Source organism: Mytilus californianus, unplaced genomic scaffold (genome assembly GCF_021869535.1).
Source record: "Mytilus californianus isolate M0D057914Y unplaced genomic scaffold, xbMytCali1.0.p SCAF_1, whole genome shotgun sequence".
In the NCBI taxonomy this organism is placed as follows: domain Eukaryota; kingdom Metazoa; phylum Mollusca; class Bivalvia; order Mytilida; family Mytilidae; genus Mytilus; species Mytilus californianus.
The window spans coordinates 107,154,862-107,167,413 of record NW_026262581.1 but is presented as its reverse complement, the minus strand read 5'-3'; the positions used below and the strand labels follow the sequence as shown (position 1 = coordinate 107,167,413).

At 33.8% G+C, this 12,552-nt stretch overlaps 2 protein-coding genes across 11 annotated transcripts in view; one reads left to right on the top strand and one right to left on the bottom strand.

Annotated features, from left to right (window-relative positions):
- The first annotated feature begins 1,950 nt into the window (after positions 1 to 1,950).
- The window catches only part of LOC127729053 (uncharacterized), a 48,808-nt gene continuing 38,206 nt past the window's right edge, over positions 1,951 to 12,552 (top strand). For 9 of the 10 annotated variants that reach the window (XR_007994493.1, XR_007994487.1, XR_007994492.1 and 6 more), the window contains exon 1: positions 10,889 to 11,047. The gene's annotated coding sequence lies outside the window, so the exon portion shown is untranslated. Of the gene's footprint in view, positions 2,067 to 10,888; positions 11,048 to 12,552 lie in introns of those variants that run through there. The other variant, XM_052236697.1, reaches the window with a different exon arrangement.
- LOC127738623 (piggyBac transposable element-derived protein 4-like) lies at positions 3,479 to 5,705 on the bottom strand. Its single transcript, XM_052249958.1, has 2 exons — positions 5,701 to 5,705; positions 3,479 to 4,445 (listed from the first exon to the last, which is right to left on the bottom strand). Exons 1-2 carry the CDS (start codon positions 5,703 to 5,705, stop codon positions 3,479 to 3,481), a joined length of 972 nt encoding a protein of 323 aa, XP_052105918.1.

Here is a 12,552-nt window from a genome sequence, read left to right as displayed (position 1 = left end):
AATAATAATGGACTCCGTTGAGGGTTACGCCAGAGTATGGAAAAAAACGAGAAGAGAGTGAACTAGAAATTCTGTCAGAATGGGTTAAGGCAATTAATTGGCTGATACAGCGTAGCATCCGCAAATTGAAAAACTGTGTAAAAGTTCGACCTAAGTCCGTATTCAGAGATAAATAAGCTGTAAAAAGTCTCTTCACGAAAAAGATGTTGTTGTTCCTGCTGACAAAGCTTCAAACAATTTTGTTTTTGTCTGTAAACTTTGTCCTATTACAACGAGTGTCTTATCAAAGAATTAGGAATAAATGAACAATCGGGTAATCCCACGTACAAAAACGTAACTTTTGATAAGGATGATTTCTTGGCAAACCATATGTCCTTCATGGTCCCATTGAATATTTCAATTAGCAAATAATCTGAGCCTTGTTTGTATGGGATACATAAACTCCACAGAGCTCCGAACAAACAACGGTAAAGTACCAGCTCATCTGCATGTTCTACCAAGGAATTGTCGGTCTGATTAACAAAAATTGTGTCCGCAGTGAAAGAGGGTTTACAGAAATACAGCGAATCTGTTTAGTGGCGTAGTAATTACTCGTGATCTAAACATAATTCAACATGAACGTCTCAGGAAGGTGATTTGTCATGGTCCCAAATTTAGAGTGCCAAACACATCAATTGGAACCATAACTTTAAAATAATAATGGACTCCGTTGAGGGCTACGCCAGAGTATGGAAAAAAACGAGAAGAACTAGTAGGAAGGTACCAAGACCTTACAGATAAATATTCAGACTCTACTTCACAAATAATACAAGATGGTCTTGCGTTATAGATTCTAGGTGCTAAAGTTGTGTATCTTTTTATTAACTTTACGGTTTTCCCTTTATTTGTCTTTGTTTTATTAAGTTCCTTTTGGTCGTATGACTCTTGACGTGACTGCGTATCTGTACATCCAGCTATCGGGTTTCTGGCTTTGGGCGTTCCTGGTGAAGATGGACCCAGAGGTGCGATTCGTTCCGTTGGTTGATAAAGTCTTATGTTTGATTTTTTATCTTCAGTTTGTATGGACCGGCCCCTTTTTAATTTACCTTGGAGTTTGGTATTTTTTTCCCCTTCTTCATCTGATGCATGTACAGCTTCAGCTTCATATTATTGAAGATTACGAATAAATAGAATAAATACTTGCCTTACAAACTATTTTCCATTATAGATATAAAAATGTACATGTACATGCTTGTGTACCATAGAATTATATGATGCAGCATTTCACAGTAATGCACATACTTTTCAAGATACATATTCCAAAGATTATCTGAACACGGAAACACGTGAAATAAAAATCGCAAAAACGTTGCACGGAAAATAAAAATCGGGAAAAACGAAGCACGAGAAATAAAATCGTAAATATTAAGAAAAAGGTACTAGAAGTTATTACTCAGCCGTTCTTAGAGATCATGCAGTCATTATTAATGGACATGAAGACCCTGCGGTCACCTTTTAGCGTCCGCTAGTTGAATTTGATTTGAAAAAATATTATTCATAGTAATTTGATGGACTTTATTACATATACAATAGAATTGCAAAAGTAGAATGGTAACAGTATACATCAAGTTCTATTAGATTACACAAGTTTTACTTTTTAGTCAAATGCGGTACAAGCACGAGAAATTAAGAGTTCCGACACGAAACACGGAAAATAAATAAGGGGGCACACGAAAAACGCACATCGAACAAAACACGAGAAAACGAGAAATAAAACGTCAAAACACGAAAACACGTAAAATAAAAAGGCCGAAAACGTTGAACGAAAATAACCCTTTACCACCCTCTTAGTAGTCTCAGATTTTACCAGAAACATTGTATGTCTCTGGTTTTACAATTTAATTTTTATATTATTTTAATTATTTTTTTATTATCGGATACTGAATACATCTTTTATCATACAACTTTTGGGTCTGCTCCTTGATCAAAACAAAAACAGAAAAATCCAAACATTTGTGTTGCCGCTAGGAATGTAGTCCAGTTAACCGCAACTGCTTGTCGACTGTTGCTGGGGATACCCGTTGCTGGTAAGTCTGTTTGGTGTTTATTAGTCCAGAAACAAACTGATATTTTCTTGTTAATATATAAATAAGGAGATGTAGTATGATTGCCAACAAGACAAAGTCCTATACACACCAAAGTTCAAATAAAGTGGATGTAAGCAATTATAGGCAACCGTACGGCCTTCAACAATGAGAAAAACTATACCGTATAGTCGGCTATAAAAGGCCCCAACATGAAAAATATGAAACAATTCAATTGAGAAAACTAATGGCATAATTTTTAAGGTTCATGTGGACCCTTTGGCCAAAATGGCTGCGTTTTCACCTAAACCCTTTGACTGCCAAGAATCGGCCCGGCGTCGTACGTTTTCAAACAGCGCCATGGCAACCTTTACAACAATTGATAACGTCAAGCTATTGTGCATGGTACCTGCATAGGAAAATTTGCTCGTTTTGATGACACCACAGCTGTCTGCTTAGTTGATTTATCGCTCTCAGGTGCCGTTTTTTGTTGTTGTTTATTTTGGTTAGTCTTTTCATTATTACACTATTTGGTGTTGATTGCAATTTATTAGAATAGTGGTTGTAAAAACTGATAACCTCATTGACTTTAATGGTATTAAAGCTCAGAATGCCGTGTAATGTATCATATCTGGTAATGTTTTTTTGTATGTCTTCGTGCGATTTCCCCATTATATCCGTTATTTTTCATATTGTTTAACTGTTTGCACTTCAAGAATACCTTGGTACACCTGTTTTTATACAGAGCCTCGTTTTTCTCAAATGCCGTTAGTTTGCAATGTAAATTTATGTTGTCTTTCTTTGTTTTTGTCTATATTTCTTGATTTCCTTTCAGTTTTATTACACTTCGGTATTCTACCTTAAACCGTTTATATTTTGCGGCTGGTGCGGAATTTCGTAAACTATTAATAAATGAAAACCAACTCTTGTTGTCAAAATGCTTGGGTTGCTTTTTGTATTATTCCCTAATAAAAGCATTAAAACAAAAATGTTTCTTCGTGGAGAATTTATAAATATTAAAACATATCTGCCGCCAAAATATATATGCAAATTGTGAAAGAAGGTACATTTTTGTGTAAATGTATAAAATCTCTCGTAGATGTGAACCACATACTGAGGCACTTTGGACAATAAAAGACACCAGACAAATGTAATTATATAATACAATATTAAAAATGTATTTATGATTAACATTCGTGCCTCTGAAGGCAAGCTGCATGTTGTCCTCTGGTACACTGCGCACAAGAGGTTCTTGATCTTTTTCTTATATTTCGCTTTCTGTCGGAACAAATGACACAATCTCGTTCTTTTCGAAAGTCAAGTTTTTTCACTCTTGCTTGCCGATTCACGTTACCATTTCTATGTGTCAAATAAGCGGACGCTAAACTTTCTATTACAGATTGGTTGAACTGAAGTCAGGACATAACCGGTAATGATGTGTTATGACTGTACAGAATATACTCGTTTAACATGATGCGGTTAAATATGTGATATATAATTTTTTTCCATACTTTACTGCATTTCCTGTGATCATTATATGCTCCAATCATTTGGTCGCTAAGGTCGACACCGCCCATGAATGTATTATATGCGCCTATGATCCTAGGTTTACCGTTTAGTGTATCAATAGCATTGTAGTAAGTAGACACCAATGTGACGGGGTTTTTTCTGTTGTGGTCGCGGAAACAGCAAAGCATGATTTGTCTTTGTCTAGCGTAAACAGCATTCCCTGCTTGAGGACATGCATTTTTTATCATCTGTGGCGTAGGTCTATTAGTTCTCATTGTGCCTGTGAGATACGTACGCTCTCTCAATAATTTGTTAGCTAAATTAAGTGAAGCAAAAAAGTTATCGGCGAAAACATGAAAGCCTTTTCCAAGAAGATGTGAATTCTTCATTAAATTTATTACTACATTTGTTCCTTGTAATGTTCCAGCAGGAGTGGGATCGAAACGTTTCCCGTGATATACATCCATCTGTAAAACATACACGGTGACGGACTCGACCAACATCCAGAATTTAAGGCCAAACCTTGAACGTTTACTTGGTATATACTGTAACATACTTGTCTTTCCTTTTGTACCAACAAGGGATTCATCTACAGCAAGTTCTCTGCGGGAATTATAATACCGTAAAAATTTCCTGTTACCGAAATCAAGTAACGGTTTGAACCTTTGAGATGGTTTGTAAGCTGGATCATTAGGATTAGGGAGTGTTTTGGTGTCCACCAGGTGCAAAAATTTTAAGATGTTTTGGAATTGGTTTCGACTAAACATACAACGGAACCAGGGTGTAGACTGAGATGGACTGTGCTTATTCCAATATTCTTCAAATGAGACTTTCCTAATTAAGCCCATGTTAAAAAAAAACAGCAAGGAATCCCTTAAACTCAGGTATGGTTAGTTTACCCTCCTTCTGCCACTGCATTTTTCTCGAAAATCGTCTGGTTTGGCGAATGGTTTCATTGCAAAGATTCTTTGCATATCTAAAAAAATAATAAAAAATAATCATAAACATTTATTATATAAAGTCGTAGAATCTTTTATGTAAATATTTATTTTTTTAAGGGAACGACCATATTACTTTGAAAATGTATATTTTTTGGTGGTGGTGATTAAGTGGGGTGTGTGTTTTATCTTCAAAAAATATTCTTAATCCCAACTTTGAAGAAAAACATTATGATCAGGGAATTTTTTTTTTATTATTATCAGTTTTTGCCATTATAAATTCAATATCAAGTGTCAAGCTTGACTCGTAAAGCAAACCTGAATAAAAAAATACATAGTACCCCCTTTCAGAGTTAACAGGCTGTTCTCTCAAGAAATGTATTATTTTTATTTTCTTCATTTGTTTTTGTATTTGGTGATTTGTTGATGTCTTCGTGCCATTGACTTATATCTGTTCTTTTTAATATTTTGTTTTCGTATACTGCCAGAATAACCGTTTCTTTTGAGTTACACATGCTTTTGTGTTATTTTATATCCTGTCATTGGGGCGCTTCCCCTGTATCTGAGCAAGCTGCAACGCAACCACAGAAAAACATAATGTCCATTACTCTTTATTGAGCTGAACGAACAAACAGTCGTGTTGGGCTGTCTTTCTATTATCTTGACCGGTCTACACATACCATTTCAGCAGGACGAACACCCGTTTATTTTTATTTGCAGGGGGATATAAAAGTGTTCAAAATTTTCTAAATTATGTTTTAGAAAGAACAATGTCATAATTGAAACAAATTGTAATCACAAACACTTAAATCGTATGACTTTGTTGATTATTTTATTGACTGTGTCATTAACATTTCAATGGAGGAGCGTTGGTTCTACATTGATGGTAAAAAATTGCAATATGGCTATGAAAGATACGTCTAGTAACTATAAACTAACTCAGAAAAGATTATTTTACCAACCTGTTTGTTTGTTTGACAAACTCTTTGATAAGGTCAATAGAAAATCGCTAATAAAAGTCAGCTATTGGCGCGGCATCTCTGGGTGGCATATTAATGGGTCCAGTGGGTGCTCTATTAAACGGTGGGTCATTCATTGGCTCTGGTGGGAGAACCCGGAACCACGGATTAGGTTCAATTGCAGCCATGTTTCCTTCAGCGCTGCTCATAGTCTATGACGTCACAGATTACGTCATTGATGCTGCACATCGGCCAAAGCCGATGCCTGGCAGTCAAAGGTACATTTTTGAAATCGGTGCGTTTTTTTGTTGTTGTGTGTATGAGGGATGCCCCCTTTTGCCTTGGCATGTGATATTCCGGGTACATGAAAAAAAGAGTATTCGGTACTCAAAGGAATGGTACGCAGTATTCAGAAATTAACGTGTTGGTACTCGATACGCCGGAATCATAATTGTTTCTGAGGCGGCATTAAGTGTTACCTTTGACCACCCGTCCGTCCGACCTGGTTTTGGTTTCCACTCTTTAAACCAGGTAAAAAGTCAAAGACGATTATGAAAAGTTTATAGAGGGATAAATGCAGTAAAAAAATATTACTTAAGAAATAATTCCTACATGTCATGCTCTATGCTCATTTTAACATGGGCAGGCATTATATTTGTCTATATTTTACATTGAGCGTTATTTCGATTCTAATAGGACAAATACAGTATATTTATAGGTCAAAGCGCACAAAAATATCTTAAAAATGTTTGGCTGTTCTCATTTCCTCCCCATGGAGTCTGTACATTACATTTTCATATTTAATTAGTTTAAAAACTAAAAGCAGGGTAAATATATGTTGTTTGATAATCAATATATAATAAAAGTTTATGTAAGCTGCTAAAATATATATACTTTATTAGAATAACAATGAAAATAACGAGAATATAAACAGTAAATTTGTGCGCATGTGTCAAACATATTTTGTGCTAATTAGAACACGGCTTTGTTTACAAAGCGTAATAAGGACGTCATATTATAATGATAAATAATTTATGCTCTTTAAGTCCATTGGTCCATATGCACATCAACAAAATAAAATAAAGTTTTGTTTTATTGCTATATTATAAAATTGAGAATGGAAATGGGGAATATGTCAAAGAGACAACAACCCGACCAAAGAGCAGATAACAGTCATAGGCACCCGGAATATGATAAAGACGCACTTATACAATTGACATATTGGAGCTGGGACGACTTTTAAACATATCCGTTTATTTGGAAAAATCAATAGAAAGAAATATGTGAATGTAAGCAAATGACAATGCACTTCTGGGTAATAATGTAATAATATTATAAGGATGGCTGGATCGTGATGGGGCTTCATTGAAAGAAAAGTCCATGAGCCTGGTAGCAGAACTCTGAACAACGGCTGATTTTCTTTCCACGCCGGTTTCGCTGGGCACTGCGAATTCTCTATGACGTCAAGGAACAACATCACAGCGGAAAACAACATCGGCTTTGGGCCGATCCTTGGCAGTCAAAGGTACTGTTTCTGCATCGGCCAAATCGGCCCTATGGCAGAAAGGAGGTTAAGGTTCATGTGGACCCTTTGGCTAAAATGGCTGCATTTTCACCTCAAAATTTACTCTGAGTACAGACAAACCTGTGTATCTGGAAAAGTTTTCAGGCATAGCATGCCCTAGATAAATAAAATTCAAATATATTCTATGTTTTAGAAAATTAAAAAAGTAACAGGATTTTGCAGTGCACTTTTTTTCATTCCTCCAGAAGGTGCCAAAATATAATAGGCACTGGCTACGGTTACATTGAAATGTAACAATAATAAAAAAGTTATTGTTACATTGGAGACTTTATGGTTAAAAGTTGATGTAAAACAAGGAAAATCAAGAAATTTTACAGAATATACAAATGTTGTCATGGTTTGTTGTGATATTTGTTTTGATTTTCTGAACACCTTGTACCTAAAATAAATTTAAGAATATGTATATGTATATAACTTTTCAATTTGCACTAATTTGGGCCAAATAAAGGCCTTATTGCTCCTACTAACTTTGTACAGCCATTCTGTCCCACAAATTACCATTCATATTCATTTTCCCCCTGCGAACAATAAGGTTGTTGAATTCCTTACCAAACCAGTTAGCCAGTAACCCAGACTAAGATGCTTTCAAGTCTGGAACACAATCTATTATGTTTTGCTAAAACAAATGATATGTTTATATTTATATAATTTTTTTTTTATATGCCCGTTTATGGGACGTATTATGGTATACCGTTGACTGTCTGTCCGTCTGTCCATCCGACCGTCCGTCCGTCCGTTGTCAACATGTCGGACATTAATTCAAAAACGCTTTAACCAATATGCATGAAACTTTGGTGAAATGTTTATATCTATTGACGTGAGCTCCCTTTCGTTTTTTATAAATTTCAGATTTACCATTTCCGAGTTTTGGGGTTTTATTCATTAAAAAAGGGGGGATTTTCCAGTTTTCGGACAATAACTCAAAAACAATTTCACGAATTTGCATGAAACTTTTGTGAATGGTGTCCCTTTCGGTTTTTTATAAATTTCGGATTTACCTAGCCGAGTTTTGGGGTTTTTTTAATTAAAAAAGGGGGGGATTTTCCAGTTTTCAGACAATAACTCAAAAACAATTTCACCAATTTGCAAGAAACTTTGTTGAATTGTTTATTTCTATCGACATCAGTTCCCTTTTGATTTTTATAAACTTCAGACTATATGTTTCCGATTTATGGGGTTTATTTATTTCAAAAAGGGGGATTTTCCAGTTTTCGGACAATAACTCAAAAATGCTTTCAGCATTTTTTATGAAACTTTGGTAAATTGTTTATATCTATTTTTGTAAGCTGCCTTTTGATTTACATAAATTTTCAATTTTAAGTTTCCAAGTTATAAGATTTTATTTGTCTATAGTCTAGACAACAGATTTACTAAGTATTGCGCAACAGCACAGTGTATTGCACAACAGCAAGAAATCTTTCATATAACCAATTTCAAGTTCTTTGACTACATTTATTCAGAAACCTATAATATATCAAATATTTAATTACAATCCAAATTCAGACCTGTATCAAGCTTGAATATTGTGTCCATTTTTGCCCCAACTGTTCAGGGTTGGACCTCTGCTGGTGTATCCAGCTGGGCTCCGCGAAGCAGTTTATTTAGATAATCAAAATGTTTTTGAAACTTATTGTAAATATGCCCATTTTCTCCCCTAGCATGTGCCTTGTAATCATAATATATATTGAAGTTAAGAATTATTAGGTAGATGTAGATGCATTTCAACTTTAGAAATAGAATTTTTTGTTTCTTGAATACAATCCCAGGTTTTCAGGTGCTTTCAGGTATTCAAGGTACCTTCAAATTGCCACTTATGATCAAAAGAAAATAGATAATGATAGAGGGTCAAAATTTATAACCTACTATTATTGTAATATCGTATGGAAAAGAGCTAGCACACAATAGTGAAAATAAGTTAAAATATCTCAGAGTATTTACTAATAAATAAAAAAAATAAAAACACCAAAAAAAATTTTAGAAAAAGGGGTCCCATTCCTCAAGCTCCTGTGTTTTCAGGCTATTATGGGTTTATGGAGCAGAAAATCATACTCCTGTATTGTCTAAAAACAAATAACTGAGTCCTGCAGCTGCATATAACTAAGTTCATTATGAAGTATGTCAAGCACAACAATGAACATTATTTTTGAATTTTAATAGTTTCTTGTTCAACATTCCTGGCACCAAAAGCATTACCATGTCATGCTAGATTTCCTTAAAGGGAGAGAAGATACTTAGAAATCAATTTGAAGAAAAATAGACTATACAACTATACATAGCCAAGAGCAAGACAAACAACATTGGCTTTCATTGTCAGTAATTTTAATATTGATGAAATGGCAATTCTTCATTTAAAGTGAAGAAAATTAAAGCGAGACAATTTTTTTTTAAAACACCCATTTTATGTGGTTTTGAATTTTGGCTATATTCTTGAAAGCAATATTAGATATATCTTCCAAGAGAATCTTCAAACAACAAAAATTATCAGCTAGACAAGATCTACAAATAGTTCCACATGGATGAAATCATCACAACTTTGACTCCTTTCAGGAATTATTGCCCTTTAATGATTTTTTTTAACAATTTTTTTGCATTCTTGGAGAAAACTAGACTCGTAGAGTGAAACTATAAACAGCCTAAATGATCAACAAGAAAAGATATACAAATAAGTTCAATGATTAAAATCATCAGTCAAATCCTTAAAGGAGTAATTTGACATTTTTTATCCATTTTGGTGTTTTGGGCTGTAGTCTTGAAAACTGTAATACCGGTAGGTATAATCACTTTTTTTATTGGAGTTATTGACCTTCAATGACAACTTTTACCTATTTTTCATGTTTTTGGCTCTTTTCTTAAGTACCAAAATAAATAAAGAGTAACTGTGAACAGAAATAATAAAATGCAAGATAAGATATACAAAAAGGTGAACATAACTTTGGGATTGACTTCTTATAGAAGTTACTGCCCCATAACATTTGCTAAATGAAAATTTTTGACCAATTTTAGCATTTTTTGTGATTATCTTGAAAACTTTGTTAAATAATCAGCAAGAAAAAATCTACAAGAAAATAAATTGATGAAATGGTCAGTTGACTCCTTTAATTATATTATGCATTGTCCTTAATGTGGTTTGACATTTTAAATTTATTATTCACCTTGAAGCCTCTAGTTTTAAGAGTTAAGGACTATGTAAGCATACATTTTTCAGTATGTTTTTTTTCTCATTGTTGATGGCTGTACGGTGACCTATAATTACTTAAACCCACTTCATTTGGACACTATTAGATAGGTTGTCTCATTGGCAATGATGCCACATCACCTTAGTTTGTATTTATTGCATAAATGCATATATATATATATCATGTATTCATGTATTCAGATGTATATTACATGTATAATAAAGATTGGCTAAGTTTTGTTCTTTTGAAAATTCCACCCTATTTATTTCCTTTTAAGTACATAATTTAATTATTTTGTACAATGATATAACATACCCATGTGACACAAATTGATTTCACGTCTGACTTGAAAATAAGTGAAAAATGAGGTCAGGTTGAAAGAAGGTGAAAATTAAGTAGCTGAACTACATTTTTGAAGTGTGCTCAGTTTGACAATTCATGTCAATATTCATGATATTGCAAAAAGTCATTTTAATTGATGCCGTTATACATGTTAAATATATAAAGCTAATTTTTAATCAGATTTACACTTTATATAAGCAGAAAAAGAACATTTGATGGACTTGATAATGAAATTCATCAAATGTCTTTTGTGCACTAAAACCTTTAAAGGTCAACGGAAAACCCAGATTTCTATATTTGTTCTGAATACCAAGAAACTGATATTGAATGGGTATCATATTAAGTATTTTAATATGTTGTACATCAAAGTCCATGTGTGTGAATGGAAGGAAGTGAGTAAGAACAGCTGATGATGGCTTCCTTGAAAAGATGTCATGGAATTAAAACATGCAAATATAATGAATTAGTTTTACATGTAAGTATTACCATGATTACCCGTATTACTTTGTCTTTTAAAATATCTTAAATCATGTAAATGATAAAACTTTTGCATGTACATTTGAATTCATGCATGTGTATCTGTCCTTGCATACTTATATAAACCTCCTTGTAAGTCAAAGTCCATTATTGGTTGCATTAAACTGTTTATTGAATTCTTTAATCATCAAGTTTTTTTTATAAATAGGAGTGCCTGCATGTATTTGTTGAAGTGTGTAAATATCTTACATTCTTCAACAATGTATTTAGATTGGTATTGTTAAGAAATTTTAACCACTGATAGATCTTATCCTTAACTACATTGATTAAGAAAAGATTTTCCTTTAAAATCTGTAGAATATAAATTAAGTCTGAGGACACAGTTATCGTTTTTTGATTTTCATTGTCTATAAATATAGACCCTAGTGTGGACAGTGTATAACTTGCAAATGTTTTCATACATCTTCCAAATTTTTTTATTTATATTGTATGCATAAAATATCAAGTAGGGGGATGAAATTACATGTTAAAAGAATTGGTGTGATCAATTTTAAGGTAAAGTAGTGATTTGGTCCAGTTAAAAAAGGTACAAAATTATTTTGTCTGAAGCTGTCAAACTGAATTGTAGACTCTGTAACTTAGAATTGTCCATATTGTGAGTTAGAGCAGGTAAAAATTTTATATAATTTGTCCCAAAAGTAGTACACTTCACTTTAAAAATCTTATTGAGATAGAGCAGGTGTAATTTTTATACAACCGCAAAAATTAAAAATTTTTTGGTCGTATATTGGTATTACATTGGCGTCGTCGTCGTCGTCGTCGTCCGAAGACACATTGGTTTTCGCACTCTAACTTTAGTTTAAGTGAATGGATCTCCATGAAATTTTACCATAAGGTTCGATACCACGAAAGGAAGGTTGGGATTGATTTTAGGGGTTATGGTACCAACAGTTAAGGAATTAGGGGCCGAAAAGGGGCCAAAAATAAGCATTTTTGTAACTTCCAGACAATAACTTGTGTGTAAGTGTATGGATCTCTCTGACATTGTACCACAAGGTTCCATATCACAAAGGGAAGGCTGTAATTGATTTTGGGGGTAATTGCCTCAAAATTTTAGGAATTAGGGGCCAAAAAAGGGGCAAAAAACAAGCATTTTTCTAGTTTCATGACAATAACTTGTGTGTTAGTGTTTGGATATTTCTGAAATTGTACTACAAGGTTCCATATCACAAAGGGAAAGCTGGAATTGAGTTTGCGGGTAATTGCCCTAAAAGTTTAGGAATTGGGGGCCAAAAAGGGGCCAAAAATAAGCATTTTTCTAGTTTCCAGACAATAACTTGTGTTCAAGTGTATGGATCTCTCTGAAATTGTACTGCAAGGTACCATACCACAAAGGGAAGGCTGGGATTGAGTTTGGGGGTGATGAATCATAAGGGGGTTAAAAAAATTGGGGGGGGGGGGGGGTTTCTTTTTTTTTTCTTTTAAAATTTTCCATTTTAAGTT